This window comes from Xiphophorus couchianus, chromosome 23 (assembly GCF_001444195.1).
Source record: "Xiphophorus couchianus chromosome 23, X_couchianus-1.0, whole genome shotgun sequence".
In the NCBI taxonomy this organism is placed as follows: domain Eukaryota; kingdom Metazoa; phylum Chordata; class Actinopteri; order Cyprinodontiformes; family Poeciliidae; genus Xiphophorus; species Xiphophorus couchianus.
This window is the reverse complement of record NC_040250.1, coordinates 8,731,874-8,757,852: the sequence shown is the minus strand read 5'-3', so window position 1 is coordinate 8,757,852 and position 25,979 is coordinate 8,731,874. Positions and strand designations below refer to the sequence as shown.

General features: G+C 38.0%; 4 protein-coding genes and 1 non-coding gene across 11 annotated transcripts in view; 2 read left to right on the top strand and 3 right to left on the bottom strand.

The window, feature by feature from the left end:
• The window catches only part of septin6 (septin 6), a 28,184-nt gene extending 14,315 nt beyond the window's left edge, over nucleotides 1-13,869 (bottom strand). For 5 of the 6 annotated variants that reach the window (XM_028008270.1, XM_028008266.1, XM_028008265.1 and 2 more), the window contains exons 1-6: nucleotides 13,840-13,869; nucleotides 11,123-11,237; nucleotides 8,205-8,400; nucleotides 6,004-6,190; nucleotides 3,726-3,887; nucleotides 2,212-2,308 (exon numbers count right to left, since the gene is read on the bottom strand). In XM_028008270.1, coding sequence (XP_027864071.1) covers nucleotides 2,212-2,308; nucleotides 3,726-3,887; nucleotides 6,004-6,190; nucleotides 8,205-8,400; nucleotides 11,123-11,237; nucleotides 13,840-13,869 — 787 coding nt within the window. Of the gene's footprint in view, nucleotides 1-2,211; nucleotides 2,309-3,725; nucleotides 3,888-6,003; nucleotides 6,191-8,204; nucleotides 8,401-11,122; nucleotides 11,238-11,331; nucleotides 11,359-13,839 lie in introns of those variants that run through there. The other variant, XM_028008268.1, reaches the window with a different exon arrangement.
• Nucleotides 13,870-15,197: 1,328 nt separating this feature from the next.
• On the top strand, nucleotides 15,198-18,741 carry pttg1 (PTTG1 regulator of sister chromatid separation, securin). Its single transcript, XM_028008263.1, has 6 exons — nucleotides 15,198-15,354; nucleotides 16,695-16,787; nucleotides 16,867-17,003; nucleotides 17,074-17,155; nucleotides 17,342-17,497; nucleotides 18,611-18,741. Exons 2-6 carry the CDS (start codon nucleotides 16,700-16,702, stop codon nucleotides 18,685-18,687), a joined length of 540 nt encoding a protein of 179 aa, XP_027864064.1. The 5' UTR covers nucleotides 15,198-15,354; nucleotides 16,695-16,699; the 3' UTR covers nucleotides 18,688-18,741.
• A 101-nt stretch (nucleotides 18,742-18,842) lies between these two features.
• sowahd (sosondowah ankyrin repeat domain family d) lies at nucleotides 18,843-21,869 on the top strand. 2 transcript variants are annotated; one of them, XM_028008262.1, is made up of 3 exons: nucleotides 18,843-19,049; nucleotides 19,172-19,509; nucleotides 20,015-21,869. In XM_028008262.1, the coding sequence occupies exons 2-3, from the start codon at nucleotides 19,265-19,267 to the stop codon at nucleotides 20,676-20,678; spliced, it is 909 nt and encodes a 302-aa protein (XP_027864063.1). In that variant the 5' UTR covers nucleotides 18,843-19,049; nucleotides 19,172-19,264; the 3' UTR covers nucleotides 20,679-21,869. The 2 variants fall into 2 exon arrangements, with proteins under 2 accessions (XP_027864063.1, XP_027864062.1); XM_028008261.1 differs by having other exon boundaries at nucleotides 20,012-21,869.
• A 923-nt stretch (nucleotides 21,870-22,792) lies between these two features.
• On the bottom strand, nucleotides 22,793-25,835 carry rpl39 (ribosomal protein L39). The gene is made up of 3 exons (XM_028008264.1): nucleotides 25,708-25,835; nucleotides 25,330-25,433; nucleotides 22,793-22,971 (listed from the first exon to the last, which is right to left on the bottom strand). Exons 1-3 carry the CDS (start codon nucleotides 25,708-25,710, stop codon nucleotides 22,923-22,925), a joined length of 156 nt encoding a protein of 51 aa, XP_027864065.1. The 5' UTR covers nucleotides 25,711-25,835; the 3' UTR covers nucleotides 22,793-22,922.
• On the bottom strand, nucleotides 23,069-23,203 carry LOC114139767 (small nucleolar RNA SNORA69). The gene has a single exon (XR_003594508.1). It is a non-coding gene; the product is annotated as a small nucleolar RNA SNORA69 (small nucleolar RNA).
• Nucleotides 25,836-25,979: the final 144 nt, after the last annotated feature.

Here is a 25,979-nt window from a genome sequence, read left to right as displayed (position 1 = left end):
CCGTTTACAGCCTTTGCATTTGATCGAACTCCTCCTAGGGATTTCGATTGATCGGCTTCAAACTCGGTCAGTCTGGTCATAAGGCATGTCTGATTTAAAGTTATCAAATTGGTGACTGTATGAGCTTGCTGAAGGGGGGTTACCAGGGGTCAAAGTTCACCTACTCGCCATGAAACACGAAACTGTTATATATCCTGCACAGAAACTCACAGAGACACCAAACGATCAGTGATTGATCATCAATAGGTGTCCTAAAATACCCTGTGGTGAAATTATGACATCGCTTAGGCCACGCCCCCTGAGAACAGGAAGTGTCATGTTTTACTGTGAACGGTCGCTATCTTAGCCCTTTGACCTAATCAACATGAAACTGTGTCCAGAGACAGAAGACATGTTGGTGTGTTGTGGGTCCAAGCCCTGACCGGCTGCGATGAAGCAGCTGGCTGTGGCGGCATGGCGAAGTGACCTGTAACGCCGATGCCATACGTTTGCTTCTAGATTCCACATGTTTCGACCGAGCTGCACCAAACTTGGCCTGACTCATCCTGGTGTGATGCCTGACAATGCTATGTCATCATATTATGACGTCATCTAAGCCCCGCCCCCTCAGAATGAATTAGAGAGATCTTCTGTGTAATTACATAATAAACAGTCCATGTTTGTCGTTTGTAGGTCAATGCTGCCCTCTGCTGTCCACTGAACAACAGGAAGTCTTGTATTTTACTGTGAACCATAACAGGAGACCATGCAGCGATAAAAGTGCAGTGATAAAAGTGCATAAAAATGAATATTTATTAACAAAAACAACAATGGATTGTGGATGTCAGTATCAGTGATGTAATGCTGATGCTTGGATGTGTTGTATGAGTGCATATGGAACAGTTGAAGTGCAAAAACAAAGACAAACTCAAATGTGCAAAAGTAGAGAAGCTGAGGCCTGGCAACAAAGGCACAGGAAGTTGCTCTCACTTGCTTTAAAGTGCCAAGACTTTTCAATGGCGGCAACGCCGTTGGCATACGTTTGCCTCTAGATTCCACATATTTTGATCGAGCTGCACCAAAATTGGCCTTAGTGTTGCTGGTGGGATTCCTGACGATCCTACGTCATCATATTATGACGTCATCTAAGCCCCGCCCCCTCGGAACAGGAAGTGCCTTTTTTTTCCTTGGAAAGCTCTGTTTATGGCTCTTTTGACCTAATCAAGATGATTCGGATGATAAACTCTGTCAATGCTCGCTGCTGGCTGAACCGTGAGGGCGAGCGCCAAATGGCGAATAACAGTCCCTCGCCATATGCATACGTTCGGCTCTAATTCACACATGGATCATCCGATGGGCGCCAAACTGGATAAGTATGACCTTTGTTCACCTCTAAAGAGCCCAACGGGTTTGAAATGTAATTTGGCTCCACTGCGCCCCCTAAGTTAATACATGGGTTGTGTCTCCTCGACGCATCGACCGATCTGCGCCAGATTTTTCGACAGTCGCCGGGCACCGCCGCCGAACGCATTCACGCGTGTCGCCCGGTGGACGGGCGGGGAAAATGCGCGACAGCTTCTGCGGCGGCTGGCGGGCGGCGGTGCCGGAAACTGCGGCGGAGCTTCCGCGGTGGGGAGCGGGCTGCGGCTCTGGAAACCGAGCGAGAGCTTCTGCGGTGGCCGGAACCCCCGCCTTGGCCAATAGGCCGGAGCGGCGCTTGCTGCGAGGGCCGCCCGAGGCTGCTTGCAGCTTTAATTTCATGTTATATTTAAATTTCCTGAAGTTATCCAGATGTGTCAAATACTCCAGACTTTTTTCAGAATGTACAGAAACTCTTATCCTTAACGACTTGTCTCCAAAAAAGTCAAATGCTGCAATAACAACTTAATTTTTCATAAATATATTTATGAAAACTGGCTGTAGAATATGAGTCGATGTATGCCTTTAACATTGCTCCGTTAACCCTGTGAGCTGAGAGTCCTGATGTGGCATTTTGAAAACATTACAAACCCTTTATCATAGATCGGTCAAGAAATCAATCTAAAATCAATATAAAGCCATTAGTGGCACACAAAATGTAAGCGCAAAGAGGTGCTGCATTGATGGAGAGGAAACTGGAGGTAATGAGGTCACACAGCGAGTTCAACTGTGAGAACAGAGGTGAAACAGGAAGTGGCTTCAGTAGCTCTGCAGACGCCGTCACTTCCTGTGCTGGAGGTGAGACAGGCTTACCCTGCACCGTCCCCCAGGGATACTGCCGGGCCTTCACCATCTTGTTCCCAATCTTCACCTCCTCCGTGCTCCCCACCACGGCAAACGGCAGATGGCTCTGAAGCAAAGACAGCGCTGTTAGCGTACCGCTACACCTGCAGACGGAGGTGGCTAAGCTAGCCTCAATGGTTCAGCAGCAAAGCAAACACTGTAGGAATGTTGAGTCCAGATCGGGGTTAATGAACAGCTAGCAGAGCTGCTCCCACACAACTGACTTCCTGCAGCGTGAATCGACTGATTGTGCTGCTTTCCAAACATTTCTCCCTACATGTGACAACCTCCAGTCCAGACCATGTGAGCAGAAAACAAAAAACAATGTCTGTCCTCACTCACAAGATGTTTTAATACTTTTTTGAATTATATATGTTTGTTCAGAAAGACAAATTTCCATCACATTCATTAATTAGAGCTTCAACCAGATAGAAAGTCCAAGAGTCAATACTGCCTTTTGGGACTTTTTTACAACTTATTTTAGTTGAGAACAAAAATAAAAATGATCGTCAAAACTGAACGTCAAACAATAAAAACAAAAAAGGGCAGAATCACAAAAAACAAGATTATTTTATTTGTCATGTTTCTTGAACAAAAATGGAGAGATAAATAGATAAATAAATAAATAATGCCCAACTCTGAGTGTGTAAATCTAAGTTTTCTCTGGACTTATTTGTAGTTTAATAGACAGCTCTGGAAAAAATGAAGAGCCCACTGCATTGAACCCCACTGAAAACCTCCTGGTTATTGCACCAAATATTGATTTCTGAATTAAAACATTAGTATTGTTGTTTCTAAATGAATGTGAACTTGTTTTCTTTGCATTATTTGAGGTCTGAAAACACTGCATCTTTTTAGTTATTTTGACCATTTCTCATTTTCTGCAAATAAAAACTAAATTTTTGCTTGGAATCTCTGAGGCACGTTGTCAGTAGTTCATAGAATAAAATAATGTTCATTTTACTCAAACATTTTATTTGTCACGTTTCTTGAACAAAAATGGAGAGATAGATAGATAAATAAATATAAATAATAAATATAAAAATCTATCATAAGTAAAATCAGATAAACTGGTCATTTTATCTGGTCTCTTAATTTTTTCCAGAGCTGTATTTTCATGTGCAGTTTTGATAATGTTTTATTTTTTTATTTTATATTTCAATTATTTACAATATCACACAATAAATCTTTTTATACATTTTACAACACTTCTGGTAATATTTGTATTTAATTAACACTTTGAATTAAGTAAATACTCAACTAAAAAGTAATTTCTCGATAAAGTATTATATTCTATTTGGTTCAGATCTTATAACATTTTTCTTCTTCATCTTGGAGGAAAAAGAAGTATTCTCCTTAACTTAAATCTGATATTTTCACTCATCAGTAGAGGGCGATTCTTATTTTAATCATTTCCAGAGGCTTTTTAATCAATAATTTATAAGTTCAACATGTATGAAGTGAGGCAGAAATGTGGGCCTTACGTTCATGGTGGAGTTGATTTCTGCCACGGACTCGTCGTCAGTGGGGAACTGGTAGATCTGGACGCCGTTGCTGACCAGTTCGCTGGTGATTTTAATCTTGAACTTGGCCAGTTCGCTCTTGGCGATGGCGTCCGATTTGGCAACGATGGGGATGATGTTGACCTGCAGGTGAGGAAGAAGAGAAGTTTTAGTTGGCTAAATTTAGACCGTTTTAAGGCGCTCATCAAACGGGCTTCTGCTCTGATTCTGGAGTCTAAATTTAGATAAAGGCTCAAAAATAAAAAAGCACATTAAAAATCAGCTGATCCTAGCTGCAGCTCTGAATGAATAACAACCCAGTTTACAAAATGTGTAGAAATCATCATCTCTGTGGGAAACAAGTGAAAATTGTTATTGATTATTCTGTCAATTAATCAGGCAAAACAATTGGCACATTCTTCTGATTTTTCATTGAGGTCTTTTTTTGTACAATATTCAAAATATGTAAAATTGCAAAAGAACAAATTCATTTATTTTTTTTAGTAAGAAAACAAACATATTATTACCTAAAAAGCATTCCGTCAGTACAGACTGGATCAATAGTAGCAAAGAAATGAATTTGCAGCTAAAAAAACAAAAAACTTCTAACAGGAACCAGGGCTGATTTAGTGGTGCACCCCCACTCTTCAGTGTGGAAGTTGATACAGAATACAGAAAGTCAACCATGTTCAGTATCAATGAGATGATTAGAAAGAAACCAGAGAAAGCACAAAGTTTAAAAGACTGTTTCCTACACAGGCTGATCCTGCCGGTCGCTACAGTGAAGAGAGACTATTGGGCATTTCCAACCTGAATATTGGATAAGGAAAAAAAAGATTTATCAAATTAGCAAAAAAAGTGAAATGACTCTGCGCCAACTTCAGCTCACAGAAGCCCTAGATGTATTACAGCAGCTTCAAATGTTCTTTTTTATCATCTTGACCTTTAACCTGCGTCCGTCATTCTGGATTTAAGATCACCGGCAGCGTTCTGGAAATCTCAGAGTTAAGATAAGGTTTGTTACAGTTTGTAACAATAGCAATACAATTTAAAATGCTGAAGCCAGTTTGTTAAAAAGTCAACTCCAAACATTTTACTTTAGTTCTGAAATATTAAGAAAACCCTGAAGGGCTCACACAATTAATCAATAATTGAAATAATTGCCAAACAATTTAGTAGTCGATTAATTGTTTACTGGACAATACAGACGCAAAAAAAGAACATTTGCTGAAGCCCTTACTGTACTAAAAATATAAACATTTTGCATTTAAGATAAAATAAAAACCTCAACGTGTAAATATGTTCTACCCAGAACTCCTGAGGTTACAGTTTTAGCTTCACCAGGTTCAAATTCTGTAAAAAGATAAAGAAAAAATCTCCTATTAAGCACCTTTTGCTATCCATCTATTCATCAGTTAATTCAAAAATACAATGTAATGTTGTTAAATCAAACATAAAGGCTTGAGCTTTTCTCATTTTTTAAGCTGCAGATTCATCCTTCTCTAAGGAAGAGCTCAACTAAAGGCAATAAAATGTTTATTTTCTTATTTAAAAATGTAACTCACTTGTTTAATTGCATCTCTTAATGTATTTTTAACATTGTATAAAATAAACTTTAGTGGTTAAATGAAAATGCAGCAGAATGTGGCAATTTTTTAAATTTGATTAATCGTCAGAATAATCAATGACTAAAATAATCATTAGCTGTAGCTTCACTTAATTTCTAGTTTGGACGCCTCCTTTGTTCCTAATATGAATAAATAATAATCGGTTGGAGGGGGACAGCTAGAAAAATACTTTTCCTACTTAAAAATAAATCTGAATCTGATGACAAGGCATCAAAAAGTCAGTGCAGTTCTATAAAACCAGGAAACGGGCTTTAATATAAAGCATATGTATGCTAGCTTCACAGCCAAATAAAAAGAGAAAAACATTCAGTTTTAATCTTTAATCTTTGCTAGTTGTCCAAACAGATCCTGCAGGACAGCAGGAGACGATCAGGCAGGATCTGTTTTCTGTTGCAAAACGAGAATCTTCCTCCCACGCAACATTTTTCTGCCTTTTGAACGACATGTGAGCCACTTGTAACTAAGAGCGATGAGCGCTGTGGGTCATGGGAACAAAAACAGGTTGTTCCATCATGCAACACCCCCAGGATGAATATCTCAGAGGAGGAGGAAGAGGAAATGCTGCTCTGGGTCACACAAATACCAGACATGCTCTATGCTAAAGTGATTTATGTGTTGCTGTTAGAGCTCACCTTGCTGTCGAGTTTCTTCATCGTCACCAGGTCCAGGGATTTCAGCGAGTGTCCCGTCGGAGCGATAAAGTACAAGCAAGCGTGGATGCGGGTGTCATGGTAGCTGTGCAGCGTGCGCTTGATCTTCAGCTCCTCCTGGAGGTACGCTTCGAACTGGGCATCGATGAACTCCACAATGGATTTGTAGCTGGACAATGAGAAGGATGGGGAAGCCGTTCAGCATTTCCTCCTTTTGTAAAGAAAGCTGGTTATCAGCAGGAGGCCCGCTCCGTTTAACCCAGCAGGTCCGAGTCATTCCAACAAACAACAAGTCCAACTTTAACTATAAACAGCTTTGACAGAAGATTCACCGTTTAACTGTCGCCCCAAAAACACTTTCATTGAAAATGCTTAAAGTGCTTGAACACATTAGTTTCTAAGCTTTTTCAGTGCCACACTGGAGATAAAGCAATAAAAATGAACTAAAAAAGACCGTTTAAATTCACTATTATATTACATAATTTATTACTGTATTAGTAAGTATTAATAAAGTATTAGATATTAAAGTATTAATGTTGCCAAACTGACCCTGCTTTAAAGCCTTGAAGGGTGTTTATGTGAAATAATAATAATAATAAACATAATTTCTTTCAACCACATAAATTATTTCTGTATTTTTTTAATGTGAATTATATTTGGTATTACTGCTATTTTGAGCATCGCTTTAAAGATGCAGCTTGAACAAAAATACCTTGTAATATTTTGTGAAGATTATCTGATAATATTCTACAGAAAATATATGTTTTGAAATGTCTCTCAAATACATTTTATGACTGTTCTGAAAACAAAACAAAACATAAAAAACACCCATTTTATTAACATTAAACTAAGGAAACTAACAACCTTAGTTTCAGTTACACAGATCAATCATTGGCTTTAGGAAACAATAAATATTCAACAATAAAATAAAAAAATGTTTCCATTAAGAAAATAGAAATAATTTAGCACAAGAAAAGTTAGTCTGATTCAACTTCAGTGAGAAAAATGTGTCTGTGTCTTTACAGGTGCATAAAAATATGGTTTTAACTGTAAATAATGTTTTTAGGCTTTAATCAAACATTATATTAAACTTTATAATAAAACTGCAGTTTGAATATCAAGTATCTCCTGTATCTTGCTGAAAAGCTGCTTTTAATTGAGTTCAGTTTTATTTCAAATGTACCAAGATATTTTCACTATAAACTAGATCAAAAATATTTTGCAGTGTAATATTTGTGTTAATGTTATAAAACAATGGTATTTTCTCATAGTGACCCAGTTATTACTGGTCATTTCCAGTAACTCTCCAAGAGTCATTCAGTATATTTCAACCAAATGAAGTAATCTTGACTAAGTTTATAAAGTTTTCAATCTACTAGAATTAAAATAAACTTCCTAAGATTGACAGAAAAATGTCATTTCTAATCCCGTCTTTACATGAACATGTTGCATGAAAACATGCAGATGAGGGAACATTAACCTGCTACGCCGTGGTCGTACTAAAGAAATCGCGCCTGGCCTGCAGCAGGTCAAAGGTCACATGACTCCAACTGGGTTTGTTGTTGTTTAAAGCGCTGCAGTCCGTTTCTTCTTGAACACAGCAAAGACGGAATGAAACTACAGATTTAGCATCACATGATATCTTCCCTCCCTGCAGGTGAAATGTTAGCCGCTATTAGCCGTGAATGTTTGGAAATAAAATATTCCAGGCGAACAAAACGGAGCCCTGGGATGTGATACGTTTGTGAGGCCAGCCTGAAATCACCTACATCTAATTTTTCTTTGTAAAACCTATTGAAACCACCAAACCTGAAAGCTTAGAGCTCTCTCAGGGGGTTCCCCCAGAGTATTTTAAGCCTGGCGGGCCACCAGGCTTTACTTGTGCCCCCACCAGGCTTAGCATAGCATATTTATTGAAGTTTTTTTTTAAATGTTTGCATTTTTTAAGACTTTATAGTTGGTGTTTAGATATTAATCTTCCAATAATACATAATTATCAAGTGATATTTTAAAATTTCCTGTCAACTTTAAACATTTTTTATCTCGAAAACACGACGAGCCGCTGACTGAATCACTGCTGAGCGCCCCATCCACCGGGCTTAGAAATTTTTTGGGGGGAAACTTTGTCTCTGGTTGTACTTTCTGTCAGGAATAATCAAAGACCGCACGGTGAGACTCGTTACCTGTCCTCCTTGTTGATCTGGTCTCCGAAGCCCACCGTGTTGACGACGGTCAGCTTGAGGCGCACGTTGCTCTCCTGCAGCTCGTAGGTGTTGGACTTCAGCGTGACGCCCGGCTGGTTGTGCTGGGTGGGCTCGCCCTCAAACTTGGTGTTGAACAGAGTGTCCATCAGAGTGGACTTACCGAGACCCGTCTCACCTGGAAAACAGAAACACGATGTTACATTATGGGAGTCCAAAGTGTGGCGCGGGGTCCCTTTGTGGACCCAGGACTGATTTTGTGTGGCCTTTTGACTGCAATTTAAGAGTAATACAAATTTAGCCTAAAAGATTGACATTTTTTATTTTTAATTGGAGCAGAAAGATTACAGATCAATTTGAATCTTCTTAAAATATAAAGTATTAATCTTTAAAGAACCACTTTTCATTTTTTAGCAGATGCATCTATCCACTTCCAGAATCAGTGTGACATAAATCTTTCTTTTATTTGCTATGTTTTTTCATTTAACGGAACAAATTTGCAAAATCCTTCTTACGTTTTGTCTCTACTATCTCTTTCCAACACTTAAAAAAAATCTGGATATTTCATTTCTTTAATTAGAACAATTACACTATCAAATTGGGAAAAAAGAGTAATTCACAATATTAAAACAACATCTTTTTGACTTGGAAGACAATTCTGCGCCACGTAATAAAAAGTTTGAACACGCCTGCTTTAAATCAAAGAAATTAAAACATTTAAATGTACAAAATCATCATCACACTGCCCTTATTCACTTTAAAAACATAAATGTCTAAATCAAAGACAGGTGGCTTTTTAATCAGCTTTATTTTAAGCTCCTTAGACGACTTGATTGAATCCAAAACAGAAATGAGAATAAATCAGGTGTGCAGATTTAATGGCAGCCTGAAGGAGTTTTTACACTCATTTTAATGCTTACAGGAGTCATGCATTCTGCCTGTTTTCTGGTACAGACCATCAGATGACTCAGATGTGGAGCTTCCTCACTTAGAAAATCTATTTTTATTCTTCCCCACCTGACCTACAGTCTGTGCTAACTCGTTTCTATAGGAAATATCACCAAATATCACTCGATATCACATGATTCCTATCAAAATTCAACAGACAGACAAATCAATCCAAGTCTACACAGTGACATTTTTAAACATATAATATTGATAATAATGCATCATGTTTGAGGTGCATGAAAGACAACAGATAAAAGCTCTCGCGAAAAATTTTTTTAACTATGTTAATGTTTGATATTTTAAACTTTGTCTACAGAAATAAGAAAAACTTCTGTTCTGCTTATTTTTCAAGAATATTCTGCCCTGCAAAATTATTCAGGCACCTTGAACCTTTCCACATTTTGTCAAATTACCAAGCTTTGTTGAATTTTGTTTTTATTAGGATTGAGACAGCCTCGGGACAGCGGTCAAAATTCACGTTAAATCACAATGACTGTGAATGTAGAGTCAGCTATATTGTTGTGGTTTCAAAACATATTCATGTATAAGTACGTCCCAGTCAAAGTGCAGACCTAAATTCAACTGAAGATCTGTGGCAAAACTTGGAATTTGCTGTTCACAGACACCAACTGAGCGAAACCTGAGCTACAAAGACGAATTGGTGAATATTTAATTCTCCGAGAAGCCAGAGACCAAACCCGAAAACTTGCAGTGGTCCAACCAGATGTTAATTCAAGCAAATGTATACAAATATTTTAAAAGCAAAATCTTGTTTTCTTTTCACTCTACATCTATACAACACTTTATGTTGATCTAGCCCATAAAATCACTCGAAAACCTTTGCAAGTCAATTTTTATAACTGAATTTCTGCAGAGAAAAGCTTTTGGTTTTCTCTCCCAACATTGTAAAGCAAAAATTAAAACAAAACTAGTCTGAATGAGTTTTTCACGCTGACAAAATCTCAATCTCAATCTGCAACTACCTTCACTTTTAGGATAAAACAAAAGGATACCTGGCAGAAATGTTGTGAGAATTTGTACGTCAACTTTCAAATGGCAAATTTACAAAAAACAAACAAAAAAGAGTTTGGATGTATTTTTCAACCCCTCCACCTACATGGGATATTTAGTAAAGAAAAAAGACCAATGGAAAGCATTGTAGGTTTGGAAGCAGGTGAAAGTCATAAAATGTCTTAATGTTTATTATTTCACCTATTGTTATGATCAGCAGGAAACATGGCAAGAGACTGAGAGAGGGGATTTACTTTTAGGAAGCAAATCCATTCAGGGTACAAAACGACACAATGGAAGAAAGACATTTTTTAAAATAAAAAAATTATTTTTAAAGAAAATGCGTTTTAATAATATAATCTTTCAGTCTAAAAAATTTGAATAAGTAGTTTGGGGATGCAAAATAAAGAGTCACCATTGCAGGAAATAAGGACATTTCATCTGGACTGTATGTGCTAGTGAGAGGAAAATGCTTTGAAGGCGTGTTAATGTGGTTGACTGTGGCTAGAAGAAAGCCATATTGTTTACACTCTGTCATCCCAATGTGTCAAACAAAACATAGGGAACAACATAATTAGTTAAACCAGTAACCACCACAAAGCATAGCCTCCAATAAGCTTATTAAAAACTAATAACTGATAATTATCTAAAAGAAATGTAATGCATCTACATCAAGATGAAACCAGATATTTACATACACTAAATATGTTTTTCCTCACTGTTTGAAGTTAACTGAGACCAAACTTTTTGTGTTTTAACTTAGTTAGAGCGACCAAAATTATTTCTACTTGCTAAATTGTTTTTGTACCTTTGTCACTATTGTAACTAAAACAGAGCCTATCAGAAAGCTTAGACAGTAAAGTGTGATTTCTCATGTGAAACTAATATCTGGTGTTATTAAAGTTGGTAAACAACAACATGCAGAAGTTTGTTGCGCTCACCAACACAGAGGATGTTGAAGCAGAAACCACGGTTGACAGACTTGTTGACCAGCTGGTCAGGCATGCTGTCGAAGCCAACATGGCCAGCCAGAGGTACAGCGCGGACTCCTTCGCCCTAAAAGCAGAAGAAATCAGGTTAGTGTCTACACTTCCAAAAACTCCCACTTGTCTCTGCTCATCGCTGCATTAGCAGCTAAAACTCGCATTACCTCGTCCTCCATCTTATCCGACTGATAGAGAACCAAACTGAATTCAGGTGCAGTCTAACTCACTTCCTGTTTTCGGAGCTGCAGCGCTCTTCCGTCAAAATCGAGACAGTTAGAAACCACAAAGTGCATATATGGAAGGTAATGGCTCCTCTTTTAGACAACAAAAAGAGGAGAAAATACCGGCTAATAAAGACAGAATGTATTTTATCAAGATTTTTGATGATAGTAAAACATGGTAGTGCACGGTTCTGAAGTGAATGAAAAAGTTGCCCAGTTGTATTCTGTCCTTTACTAAGGTACTGAAAAATAAAATCCATTTTGACCAACTGTCTTTCAAACAAATGTAATTTCTAAGCAGAGTATTAATGTGTTAATTTGAGTGTCATTATAAATACAGCTGTTTATGACGGTCTTAGAGCAGGGGAGTCCAAAATTTATGGGTCAAAATTGTAGAGTCAAAAGTATTAACAGGCTGGAAAAAAAACCCTCAAAATTCAAGTAAATAAAATAGCCAGATATTTTATTTTATATAGATTTTTTAAATACATTATATTCACTGCAGACCTAAAACTTAAAAGGGATTTTGCACATTTACTGTCCTGAAAAAAGGCATCTAGTTTTCAATTTGTTTTAGGTTTGATTAAACAAATTTATTTTCAGTAATAAGAACAGGATTTGACTCACTGTTTTTCATAACGCTTGTTATATTTAGCTAAGTTTAATAAAAGACAAAAGCTGATTTGGATGTATCAAAGTTGCCTTTTCAGGAAAAGGATCTGAATAAGTGTGATTCTGCCTTTTGTAAAAGCTTGGCTGTAAAAAAAAAAAAAACACTTAACATTTTCTATTGCAGGAAAATTATGTTTGTAGTAATTTTACCCTGATTACAATTAGAACATCTCCATCTGCATCAACCACCTGTGCTGCACAAAACCACGCCAAGGGCCACTAATAACCCCCACGCCTCACTTTGGACACCCTTGTTTTAGAGGTTAAAACATGGTAGTGGCAGCATGAGAGTTTGTTCCTTTTTTGTCTTAAATCAAGTGTAAAATATGTGGTAAGGCTTGAAATGTTCAAATATTCTCTCTATGGACAACAGGAAAAAATATTCAGCGTCTAGATTTGGCATAACCTAAAAGTCATGCAGCTGAGATTGTATTAACTCAGAGGGTCTGAACACACACATGTCACACCTTTCAAATTTAGATTTGTAACACCGTGTATCCTTTTCCTTCAGCTTCATCATTTTGTTTTACTCTGGGCTGACCTATCACATAAAATCCCAATATTCATTTTTGTGGTTGCAACATGACAAAATGTACAAGACATGATAAAAAATAATGTTCAAAATGCAACTTTTTAAACTGTATGTGGTTGTCAGTGAGTATCCGATTGTTCCGATTCGTTTTTCTGCCGGCTATGTTTATGTTATGAGCTGTTTGGGAAGCAAAGAATTTGCAAAAGATGCCAAAAAAGCTAAATCTCTCCAGCGGCTAAACCTCAGACAAACCGGCTATTATGTGGCTTAACATAACACAGTGCTGTTGTCCAAATTGGCAAAGGCTTTGAAAGAAAACACACTCTCAGGGTAAATTTAAAATAACTGTCCAATCTGATGGTACTGAACAGTTGCGGATTGTTTGGATGACTGGAGCTGGGTTTAAACAGCTGGGAGACTGTTTGGGAAACTGATAGTAACGAGACAAATAGCCTCTGTATTTCTGCAGCATTCCTGAAATCATCATCCTTGCTTTTCATGACACTCACAGCCAAGTAGCACACAGCCGGTTTCATTCATTTGGGCCACAAAGGGAAATCAAACTGCACAGCCTCTGCTATTCTAAGCACTCCCTCTGGGTTAAGTGGCTTCCTTTTCCACGAAGAAAGAAAAAAAGTGAACATTTTGAAAATGCAAGCTTTGTATACTATACGTACCACGCTTTATTTTCTTTTTTTAAACGCTAGTTAAAGACGCCGCCGTGTGAAAGTTAACGGGACTTGAACATAACGGAAATGAGAACCGACGCTGTGCTTAAATGGGGGCGTTGAGAATGAATGGCCTACCTACGGCTCTGTGTGGGGTTTTAACGGTGCAGAGTCGACTACGTTACATTTTTCGACAGTATTTTACAAGTCGACATTTTGTTTCGAAATAATTATGCTAAAGATAGCCTCGCGTGAAATCAAAATGGGTCAAACAGAAACATTTCAACAGATGGACGTCGGGTCTTTACCGAAAATTGCTTATCCAAATCGTTTCTAGTGCACAATGTAATTTTTAAAAGCTGTATAATTATTACTAAAACCGCCTTTAGCTTGCTACTATAGATTTTTTGATGGAATGGAGCACGAAAACGGATGTTAGCAGGATAACCCTTCCACTGATTCTCCTAATTCTCCCCCTCTCTAACAAAAAGCTACATCAATATATAGTTTTTTTTTTTGCGACTTGGGTGTGTAACACAACCATAAGGAGAGTATATCTGTGTAAATCGGGCAACTTACAGCTTGCCTTGCTATCTCAGTGGACGCCATGGTGAGTGGTGTTAGCTGGAGAACAAACCCTCCGCCGCTCTGAGGTTAGCAAAGGAAGCTGCACCGTTTACGTTATACTCAAAGCGGGCCTGCTCGGAACGTACCATTTATTTCAGCCGTTTTACGCTCAACGTAAAATAAAAATACAAAGAATAATATCATTATTTACATATTTTTTAAATGTTCTGAATTTATTTTTTGGATAAATATTTTCTAGAAGACGGAGTTAAAGAGCTAAAGCCACTGAATCCGCCCCTCACCGTCGATGCCCCCCACGCAAGACGCCATCATGGTGGCGGCTGATGGTAAAGAAGGGCCGTGAACGTTCAAACGGAAAGTCTGATGTAGAAACAATGCAACAATATTCCTTTCATTTTGGGAGGATCTTCGTAATTAGATGTTGAGTAATAATATAAATATACGAGCTTTGATATACAACAATATTAAATTTGCTCATAACGTTGTGGATACAAAATTGGAATTCATGATTAACAACCTGATCCTTATTGCCAAATATTACAAGTGCAATTTAAACAAATGTAATTTTTAAAAATTGCTCCTAGACGTATATATTTTCCAAACAATGACGTTTTTCCTCAGCTCTTTGAAAAAGCTTGGCAAAGAATGGTGCTTTTCTCTATAATAGTATATCCCATTCAATTTTTGACATGTCTATTATTTTATACATATGTATCTTATGTATAAAATATAACACATATCTTATACATATCTACTATTGTTCTATGTTTACTCATATTTTTAAATTTATTTATTCATTCATTCATTTAAATTTTTATTCTGTACTATGCTGGGACAAACAAAATGTTCGCCCCTTAGGGGATCAATAATGTATTATTATCTTATTATCTTACGTGCTAAGATGGTAAATATGCTTTATGTTTTTTTCTAATGTCATTATTCACTTATTGTGTTGTATGGCTTTTGCACTACCTTCCCCTCTCTCTTTTTCCCATTTTTATTACTGCTGCTAGTCACTCAAAATATTTGCATAAGAATTCTGTATTATTGTCAGATATGTCTATGTGCAATAAAGTTAATTGAAAAAAAAACGTTTCAAACGGAAATTAGCAATAGCAAGTAGCCCTATTTCGAGAAAGCTGCTGAAATATGATTCTATATGATTCCACAGAACATGAAGCAGCGTTCATAGATGCATATATCGTACTCCTGTTCAGCGTAACTGGGACTGACACTAGTTGCCACAAATCACAAACAACTAGAAGTCAAATCTCTGGCCATTCAGTTTTAGCTAGGCGAGCTAACTGATCATTGAAACCATAGAAACGCCTTTTTAGTCACGTGCATGAGATTGACCAATAGGAAGGACGCACCTTATTTAAAGTGAAGCGGTGGCTGTTGGAAGCTACACTACAGTTTTGTACCACAACAAGCTGGCAACGAGGAGAGGATTAACGACAAAGAAGGAAACACAAACAGCGTCTCTTGAAACTCGGCGTCAAAAAGGTGGGTGATAACGTTTCGTTGTTCTTATTACTTTCTGCATAGTGTTCTTTTGAATTGCTTCAAGCTTGTAACCTGTCCATTTAGTTATCAGTAAGTAGCGTGAGCTAACAGAAGCTAACGGTCATCTTGGTGTTGGTCAGCGGCTAAATCAACGGACACTTTAACTGAAATATTTAAACTGAAACTACTCTAAGTGTGATGCACCTAATCGATGTAAACGTGTATTTGGGTAAACAATGCGGCGCTTCTCAACTCTTGCACTTTCAGCAGGTAATTCTATATTCATGTGTATCATGGTAACTTATAACTCATTTACTTTATCAGAAAACTTTAAATACAATAACTACTCTTAAAAAACACTGAAGCTGTATTCAAGCATACTAATGGAAAATTCAGTGGGAGGAAAAACTGCACTGCCAAAAGTACCAATACTTGGTGGAAGGATCTAGGTAACACTTTTGGACTGGCCAGAAACTTTATGTATCATCATAGCTACTATTCTAAGACTTTTGGAAACATCCCTTTTTCTACACACCTAATGACTGGCTGTTTACCAGGCTATTGCAGAGCTGAGTGACTGCTGATGAAGGAATTTGATTCAGGTGTGTTGAAGAAGAGATGACTCTACAAGTAAAAGGTTAATTTGTTGTTTAAGGTAATTTATTTTTTAAAGTCTGAGTTCTGAATGTTTTAAAGTGTCAAAGATTTGCAGTCAAGTAGCTTGGTTTAAGAGAATTGTCCTATTATCTGGACTTAAAAAATCCATTAAATGGGTGTTTCAATTTGTAACTGGTAAGAATACGTTTCCACCAAATGGTAGAACTATTATCATATTAAGCTTCATGGCTTCAAGTGCTGGACTATGTTTAGTTGCTTGTGAACCATAATGGATGAAACTTCAATCAACTTTTTTTATTTATTTTTAAAGGCACTCATTAAAAAATGATGACTGGTGTCTATAATTTTGTTAAAGTAATTTGAACTGCCTTGCTGCTGAAATGTGCTATACAAATAAACTTGACTATCTGGACTAATGCTTCAATTTTGTTTTGTAGAATTAAACTGATTAAATGTTTGGCCCCAGGATGTTTTCATTGGGGTCAAAATTGTTTTTAAGAGCCCTATTGCATTTTTTTTATTTTTTTCTAAATAAACGTTACTATTTGGGGGCTGCTGCCTTTTTCTGTGACTTTGAGCTCAGCTTTATACCTTGCTGCATCAACTGGGAGCTGTTCTTGCAGGCGGAGTGTGTTGGCTGACAGTCCTTGACCTTTTTAATATTAAAAATAATCTAAGGTGTCTGAAGTTTTCTGCAGAAACTAATGCATAACTGTTTCCAGATACAATGGCGAGCATAATCTTTGCAGAGCAGGAAAATGCACAACTTCATGGATCTTCACAGAATTTGCGCCGGCGACTTAAATCTGTTCCAGGTATTCAACTTTTTTCTCTTTTTTTTTTTTTCTCTCTCAACCCTTGCAAGAATACATTAACTTTTGTTTCCACAACCAGAGAAACTAAAGTCTCCTATGATGGCCAAAACGATGGCCACACCGCTCTCATCTGGCCGCAAGGCTTTTAGTGTGGTGGGCAACAGGATTTCAACACCAGCCGTCGAAACGCAGGAGAAGAAACTCGTAAAACCACAGGTTGGAGGTCTAACTTCAGTTTTTCTTCTCTTTAATTCAGTGATCAAAAGCTTGTTTTTGTTCCCACTAGGAAACAAAAGCGACTTCAACGCCTCAGACCAAAGTGGAGGAATATCCAGAAGTTGAGCAGTTTATCCCTTATGACCCATTAGGTGAACCAATCAATATCTCAACTTAATGCTGCCAAATAATTAGGAATTACTTTTTTAACTTTACACTTGAGTTTTTTTTTGTTTTTTTTTTTAAGGCTTGCAGGCAAATGCTCCTTCATCATAGAGTTGTCATGGTTTTATCTGAAGCACTTGACCACAATGTTTTCTTGAATTGCTTTATTTCAGACTTTCAGAGGTACAGTGTACCTGAAGATCTGATTCCTCTTAGCTGCATGGCTCTGTCTGGGTTGGCTTGCTTTCCACACAGACGTCCTGATCTGGATGAGGAAAAGATGGAAGAGCTCCCATTCCTTTCCCCTGTGGAAATGCCAGAGTGTCCAGGTATGAACTCGGTGGTGGTAGATTTCTGAAGTGTATCACTATTGACACATTTCAAATCAAAATGTCTGACTCAGATTTACATTTCAGATGCCTTAGAAACATTGACTGTTTGAAAACTCCTCAGTAATTAAAACTCTTTACTCTTCCTAGTACAGATGGTTTAATCTTAGATTATTGTTTCCAGTTTGATATTGAAATCTCTTAAGCCAGTTTTGTCACAGCACCTTAAAACGGGATATTGCAAACAAATTGTGAAACAATATAACATTTCACATAAAAATGTGAATCTTATGAAAACATTTTCAGTAAAACTGTTTTGAAATGGCTAATGGTGTTTTCCAAACATCTGTCTTTAGCTCCCATTTTTATTTTTCATTAATGCGACTGAATTTAAAATGCATTTATACGGCATCCTCCAATAAAGCTGGTTTTTTTTAAAAGCCTTTATTGAAGACTTATTGTAGTAACACAGGTGGTCATTGGTACAGTAGGTGGTGTAAATATAGAAAGGTACTTGACAATCAGGCTAGATGAAAGGTCTTTTTCTTGCTTTTTCAGAAAATGTTGTTTCCTTTCACAGATGGTGGGGGGAAAAAACTCGCATCATGTTATGTTTAAAAACATGGTGGCTTATATTACATGCATGATTAATCCTGTCTGGACTCTACATGTTCTGCATTGAGCTTTCTAATAACCTGCAGGTCACTGGACTAATCATTACAGCTTGTGACTCTGAGTTTTTTCAAATCAGGAGGAAAAATGCACTGTGGCAAAAACTCTGGCTAATTTACCAACGTATTTAAAACATTTTAAATGATGCCACAATTATGCAGAATGTCCATCTGTATAACAGTTTTAAAGCTCTTAGTCATAATCAGTATTTATGATGCTGGGATTAACTCAGATGTTACTGCAGTGAGAATCTTTTTATAAAACGCATTTCTGTTCAGACAGTGATTTGGTAAGGTAACTGTTGGGCTCAGATGTAAAATTTTGGACTCCATTTTAAAAGTAGGGTAGTATTTAATACATGCTTGCGTTTAAATTAATTATAGCCGTTTGCGCCTGGAGCACATGTAGGCGTATCATTAACCCGACTGTCTCTGTTTTCAGCCGACTACACGGAGCTGACCGAGTTTCTTCAAACTATTGATGAGCTTACTGAACTTCCTTCAGAACCTGAGTTTTGACGCATTTATTAATGCTCTGTATTTTTGTCTCTAATAAAGTTGTTTTACCACGTTCTCATTGGCTGCAGTTTCTTTTTTTTTTTTGGTAAGGCTGGGAAAGTATCAGGGGAATAAACTGAGTGTTACTTCCTGCTTTAAAGTCCACCCGTGGTCACATGTGAGGGATTCTTGCTGTTGGGTTTTGTCAGAGATTAGAATGAACTTTGTCTCTGTTCCTCTTTACAAAGGAAAGCAGGATCTCCGGTTTTGTCTCGTTATGAACTTTATCAACTAAAAGTATGCCTCTTGTCATCTGGTTGGGTTATAATTAAAATGGAGAAGGTGTGCTTTTATGGACAATCTTGCGTTTGGTGGCAGGACAGGTGAGTTAATACTGGTGTGTTTGACTAGAAAGGGGAAGTGTTGACTTTTGAAAACAAAACTTCCTTATGGGTATATTCTAAACACTTTATTTTAAATGCATTTCCCCCCCCTCTCGACACAGGAAATGAGGGAAATTATTGGCGTTTATTATCCGAGACATCTTCAGGGTGTAGTCTAAAGGAAGTAGCCTGGGAGCTGCAGTCAGGCAGGCGGTATGTATTGCAGCGGCTCGCAACCAGCTGCCCCCGAACAGACTCCCGGACAGGGCTCCATTGTGGAGCGGCTGTCTCGGTATGGCATGCAGGTCATGCCCGGAGCCTCCCCGCGTAGGTCGAGGCTGCAGAGGCAGCAAGAAGTCACCGACGGCTGCGCTCCGGAGAGAGAGTCCGTCCCGCTGGTTCTGCGTAGAAAGTACCTGACGGAGCTTCTCCTGAGCCGGGCTTCCAGCAGCGGAGTTGGGTACTAACCTTTACTAAGCTTTTGAGAAATATGTGCTGCGCTGTACTTGAGTAATTTTATTAAGTATCGCTACTCGAGTAAAATTTCTGGATTCTGTCAACTGAACATGTTTTAGCCAAAAATTCACAAGACACAGACCTGCAGATTGTTGGTTTCAAACGTTTATACAAAAATTTCCACTTTACGTTTTGGTTCGTCTATGTAATTTTTATATTAAATGCATACCAAATTATCAAATACTTGTTTTAGTCGTCACTTATTGAAGGGCTACTTTCAACGTGAGTAAAAATATGTTTTAGTGCTACGCTGAATACAATTTTTGGATACTATGCCCACTGTGAGTTAACTTCACTGGGGGGAAAACATTTTTTTTTTTTTTTAATTATTGAAAGAAACTGATTTAGAAAAAATGTTGCCTGATATGAATTGTCATTTCGCCTTTAAAATACCGAAATTTGGTAGCGGTGATACTTTTACTCTAATTTCTGGGTCGTCTGTGCAGCAGCGGGTTGCTGCAGAGCCTCTCCCCGGACCAGGAGGACTCGGACTGGGCTCTGTATCCCATGGAGCACGCCTGGATGCTCCTGGCGGTAGAGGGGAACTACGAAACCATCCTGGACTTCATCTCCGAGGACCCGCAGCTGCTGACCCGGCGGGACTTCATCAGCGGATACTCGGTGCTGCATTGGCTGGCCAAGCGGGGACAGGACGAGATCCTGCTGAAGCTGCTGCGGTTCGCGGAGCGTGCGGGCTTTGCGGTGAATGTGAACCTGCGGGGCAGCGGCGGGCTGACCCCGCTGCACGTCGCCAGCATGCAGGGCCAGTTCGCGGTCGTCAAGCTGCTGGTCGGGGCTTTCGGCGCCAACGTGGACGCGATGGACTACAACGGGAAGCGGCCGTGGCAGTACCTGCGGAAGGACGCCCCGGTGGAGATGAAGGAGCTGCTGGGCACCTGGGACGAGGAGCACAGCTGCGGCTGTGCGCAAAACCTCAACAAGAACGTCAACAACAACTGCGCTGGCGCAGTGAGCGTGGCCGCATGCGATGAGGCGGATGGCGAAGAAACTGAAGAAGTGAGTTACTTTGACAGAGCCAAGAGAAGCAGCTGGAGGTTCGAGTCTCTAAGGAAGCTGAAATCCTCCTTTTCATTTGTTAGAAGCAAAACTTGAGATTATGCCGTACTTTAAAGGGGCAGTGTTCTGTAAAATCAACCTATTTTAAGGTTTACATCATGTTATGTTACTCTCATCAAAAACCTACCTGGAGTGTTTTGAGAAACCATTTAATCTCCATGGCAACCACTCAGCTGTGGAAAACACCTATGTGGACCTAGCCCCGCCTTCGAGACGCAGCTCCACCTCAGTTTTCAAGTTTCTTTCTCCCAGAGCAGGCCTCTATCAGTCAGCTCCTTCAGACTAGCCAGCAGCAATTAGCAAACACCTGGTAGAACTAAGCATCTGCTGAGCTCCTTATATGAGCTACTTCTCAAAGCAACAGTAAAGGTGTTGTTAAAGGGGCAGTATGATGTCAAATCAATTATTCTGAGCTTTATTTCATGTTCCCTCATCAAAAACATAACTGGAGTGTTGCTTTGATCCTTTAATCTCCATGGCAAACATTTAGCTGCACAAAACGCCTGGTTGGACTTGGCTCCACCTTTGAGGACGTAGCTCCCCTTCAGAGCTGCGGGTTCCAAGCTTCCACCTCACAGAGTAACCCTCCCCACCCACCACTGCCTCACTCAGCTCCTTCAGACTAGCCAGCAGCAATTGGCAAACACCTGATAGAACTAGTTCAATGAGCTACTTCTCAGTTTCTTAAAGAGACAGAGGCCTAATTTTAAGACGTTACATTACGAAGTCAAATAACTTGTCATTTGACTTGTACATGATTTTTTAAAAACGGAAGATAAGGCCATTATCAGATAATGGCACTATGTGCCTGGAAAATACGTATTGCCCCTTTAAAATATGTAAACATGCATGTTTTGGTAATTACACCTCTTCAAACATGTAATTACCTTTTGGCGAGAAGTTTTTTGTTATTCCTCTAAATGATCTTTAGCTAATAGAAAAACCAAATCAAATTTAAAATTTCTACTGATCCATTGTGTTTATGAGCAACAATCAAATGTATGTTTTTATTTACTGCTGTCAGATTATAAAGTCCAATTACCAAATCATGCACAATGTGCAGTCAATTAAAATTTACATTATGGATCTGCTTTTACAGTAAGTTAAATGTGCTGTAAGTTTGCTTCTAATTGTCCTTAAAATGTGACAAAAACTTGCATGTTGTAACAATTTCACAATTTCCTTGCTGCTTTCTCAAACACTTTTAAATAAAAGTGTGACAGACTTGCTCAATGACATTACTTGGTCATGCCATTTAAAATCAGCAGGTTTTATCAAAACAAAAACAGGAAACACTTGTAAACATCCAACTGGATCTACTGGGTTTCTGTAGAAACACTTTTTATCTGCTGCTAAATTAAGCAAACTGAATAACTACTGTGTCAAATTTTAAATAAATGCAAACTTTAAATTAATAGTAACTTGTTTTTTATGGGTCTTAGTGTCAGTGTTTTATATTTTAAATAAACGCCTCAAAGCATCTAATGCTATGAACAGGTTTGCAGAAATCACTGCAAAATAAAAATCTTACCAAGTATTTTTGGTTGAGTTTCTAGTGCAAATATCTTGGTACACTTGAAATAAGTCTTAGCAACTTACAAATAGGAGCTTGTTTTAAAGAATAAAAATAAAAGTACTAGCTTACCTTGCAGATTATTTCACTAATAAATGTTTTTAAGCAAAAAAATCTGCCAATGAAACTTGAACTCTTATCAATAAGAAATTAGACTTCAACTAAGACCTAACACCTTGATAAAAAGTTGCTTCTAAGTTAGTTTTCCTCTTCAAGAAAACTGTTATTTGTGCTAGAAATAACTCCACTAACATTTACCAAGTCGCTGCCATGTTGGGTAAAAACAGTTTCACCTTCTTCAAGTTATATTCCAAATATTTAATGAAAGATTGAGTCAAATGGGAATGTATTTTAAGAACATTGTGACTTCCAAAGCTGCCTTGTGCAGTTACCAACAAAATTTTTTTAATTATAATCTTTATCACAATACTGCCACAAAATACCAGTTTTTAGTCCACATCATCCACCTTTAAATGCAATTGTTCAATAATTTCTTCTACTTTTACTCCTGTCACTAGAAATCATTTTCCCCACAAACTAACTTCTGATATAGTTAAGACAAAAAAACAAAAAAACATTTGCATTTCAAATCTGACTTTTTATTGCCAAACACGAAGAAAGCCAGAGTATCTGTACAAAACGAACTCTGCTCCAGATGACGCAGCTCCCTCCAGACATCTGGGGGTCGGGACAAACGGCCTCCATGTTTACAGGCCGAGCTTCGTCCTCCTCCAGTGTCTCCTCTTGGAGTTGTACCTGAAAACAAGACGGAGGAAAAGTTCAGTTGAATGTTTACAGGTTCTTAGCGCTACTTCAACTCCCCGTAACATCACTGTTATGTTATGAAAACATTAATTGTCCTGCAGCTGCAGAGTTTCCTCATCACCAGAGCGGTGAGGAAGAAAAGAGCCACAGGAGGAAGATGCTCTCAGCAGGGTTAATGACAGCACTCTACTGATGATGAGTGCTGCATTTGCAGACCTGCTTTAAATTATAGACTCCACATTTTCCTTCTATCCATTAGTCTGTCAGATATCACTAAAACTTTAATATAAATAAATCAGGAAAACAGAAATGGAGACCAAAATTAAGACTAATGGTCAGCAACTGAGCAACATCGACTTTTTAAAAAAACTATTATAAAATAATTTCAGGTAAATACGAATCAAATAAGGACAACATGCATTCAGTGTTGTCAGATTGAGCGAGTTTCTACACCATTGGGCTGATTTTGAACATTTAGCTAAAAAGGAAAAAAAAAAAAAGTTTTTGGGTGTATTATTAAGTTTTATGCTGCTTTTAATACGTTTGAAAGTGTTCAGAATAATTTTCTTAAATAGTGCGTGGCAGAAAAGCACAAAACTTTTAATAAAATGCTTTTCTTAATAATTATGTCTGTTCAATCAGAATCTGTTGAATGTGACTATCAATTATCATAATGGTCATTGGTTAATCAAAAGTCACTATGTGGTATTGTTGTAAAACAAATTACTATTATAAGGTCAGAGCCCTGCGACAGACTGGCGACCTGTCCAGGGTGTACCCCGCCTCTCGCCTGGAACGTAGCTGGAGATAGGCACCAGCAACCCTCCCGACCCCATTAGGGACAAGGGTGAACGGAAAATGGATGGATGGATGGAGGTCAGAGCCATGAAAACACAATTCTATTTGTGTTCAGAGAGTCGAGTCCCAATTGGATCTGGCTCTGGTCAGAATGTAATCTGATGCTCACAACATGAATGTTGTCAGAGGTTGAGATTTGGGCTGGTTTTTTTGTTTTGGGGATTTTTTGGTCTGGAAGCTGTCAGAACTGGAAACCCTGCACACAACAATCACCAGAAAGTGAGCCGAATGATAACTGGACAGCAGCAAGTTTTACTAGATGCTCCACGTTTGAGCGATGCTAACCGACCAGACGCCGCTGATGTGAGTCGTTTGACAGAAAACAACAGTTCAGTTCTTCACATAGATTGCTGAACTTAGGTGTGTAAGCAAAGTGAATTTGACAAACTCTTTATGCAGGAAAAAAAATCTCACTGTTTGAGTCACTTTTAGAAAAAATAAAAATAATGTCATTTCTGTTCAATGTCTGTACAAATCTGCAACCAAAACCTAACTTTGTGGCTTTGGAGGAATATGAAAAAACATAAAAAACTGAATTATGCATCCAAACTCTTCAGTAAAAGAATTGTATTTGTACTTTCACGCTGCCTTTGGTAAATAGAAATGCATTTTTGTTCTACCAAATGTGATGAGATATTGTACACACACACACAAGTCAGTATTTTGTGAAGTTGTGATACTATATCAACATAGTCAACATGTAAATTTGAATGAAGTCAATCTTCATGTTACACTACCAAACAAACTAATATATTCATTTTTACAGTTAAAATTATCTTGGTGCTGCCGTTTAAGCTTCCTTATCTCTGCTCTTACAGGAACAGAAAATCAGCCAAGAAAAATAACCGCAGCTCCTGGATTGGCTGCTTTTTAAATGCTAGCCAATAGCATGCCACACAACAATGCATGTAGATTCAGCTTCAATTTCTTTTGAATATTTCTCATAAGCTCTATCAAAAATACTAGAAATACACAAATGTTTGCCAAATAATTTAGTCATGTTCCACAGAAACTCTTAAGTATACTGAACCAGAAATATGCAGGAGTCCACTGCATTTGGATTGTTTATTTTTGTAAAATGTCTTTAGGTTACATGTTTTGTGAGCCGTATTCTAATAACAAAAATTGAATAAATTTATGTAAAGAGTACACTACTTAATCCAACATTGACAGATATACATTGGAAAGTTCTCATTCCATGGGTTCCTGTGATCACAGTTAATCATTTATGTCCACACTGCTGTAATGAGCCGCTTGTACACAGGCACAATAATATTTAACATTATTAAAGCTGTTGGTGTAGATTATTTTCAGGTTGGTACACCATTAAAAACTCAAGTTTACGCTGCTTTAAGCAGAGTATTTTACTTTCAGACACTAGATCTAGTCGCATTAAGCAATGCTGTGTAGATTAAATAACAATCCTTTTTGCTCTTCAAGAGTGAAGTTTTATGTTTATAAAGCTGCAGCATCAGAAACATGAGAACTCACCTGATCTTGTTGCCAGTTTTCATTCTGATCCACTGAGGAATCGGCCGGTTCTGTTTCTGCTTCTTGGCCAGAAAGCGCTTGATCCTAAAAGTCTTGTGGGACGACTGGAAAATGTAACAGAACCCAGTCAGTAACAGGTTTGTATCTAAAGTTTGTACTTCACGTCCTTATGATGAATACGTTTCATGTGACCCAGGGAAAGTTCGTTGCTAGCATACCTAGCACCGTATTTAGTAGTTAATTTAACCATGTTATCTGCGTATTTTTCTGCAACATACGGACACTTTCTTTACCAATACAATATATATTATTCATTTCGAGTAACAGTTATGGATTAAAAGCTTTGTCAAGGTGGATGTTTAATGATTTTATATTTACCATTTTCTCCACAATCCTTTTCCCACTATGGCGGTGGTCGAAGAGAAAGACGGACGTGACGTAAGCAACTTTAAGCAGTGAGCCTCCTGGAAGCAGCGACACAAAGCGGCTACTGGAGGAAATGCAGGCAGTTTTTATGGCAATTCATAACTTTCGCCACAAATGACAAAAAAATGACTGTTTTCAAAATGAAAAGGCAATTCATAAATGTTGACTATTGCATTTTTTACACTAATAGTCTTAGAAATATTTTTCGTTTTTTTTTTTCCTTT

What these genes read in the sequence shown, in the direction of transcription:
- pttg1 (XM_028008263.1), top strand. Translation starts at nt 16,700, where the DNA reads ATGGCGAGCATAATCTTTGCAGAGCAGGAAAATGCACAACTTCATGGA. An exon ending in GCGACTTAAATCTGTTCCAG is followed by an intron (nt 16,788 to 16,866) that starts GTATTCAACTTT and finishes TTCCACAACCAG; the next exon opens with AGAAACTAAAGTCTCCTATG. An exon ending in TATCCCTTATGACCCATTAG is followed by an intron (nt 17,156 to 17,341) that starts GTGAACCAATCA and finishes GCTTTATTTCAG; the next exon opens with ACTTTCAGAGGTACAGTGTA.
- sowahd (XM_028008261.1), top strand. Translation starts at nt 19,265, where the DNA reads ATGTATTGCAGCGGCTCGCAACCAGCTGCCCCCGAACAGACTCCCGGA. An exon ending in GCTTCCAGCAGCGGAGTTGG is followed by an intron (nt 19,510 to 20,011) that starts GTACTAACCTTT and finishes TCGTCTGTGCAG; the next exon opens with CAGCGGGTTGCTGCAGAGCC.
- rpl39 (XM_028008264.1), bottom strand. An exon ending in AAAACTGGCAACAAGATCAG is followed by an intron (nt 22,972 to 25,329) that starts GTGAGTTCTCAT and finishes TCTTGTTTTCAG; the next exon opens with GTACAACTCCAAGAGGAGAC.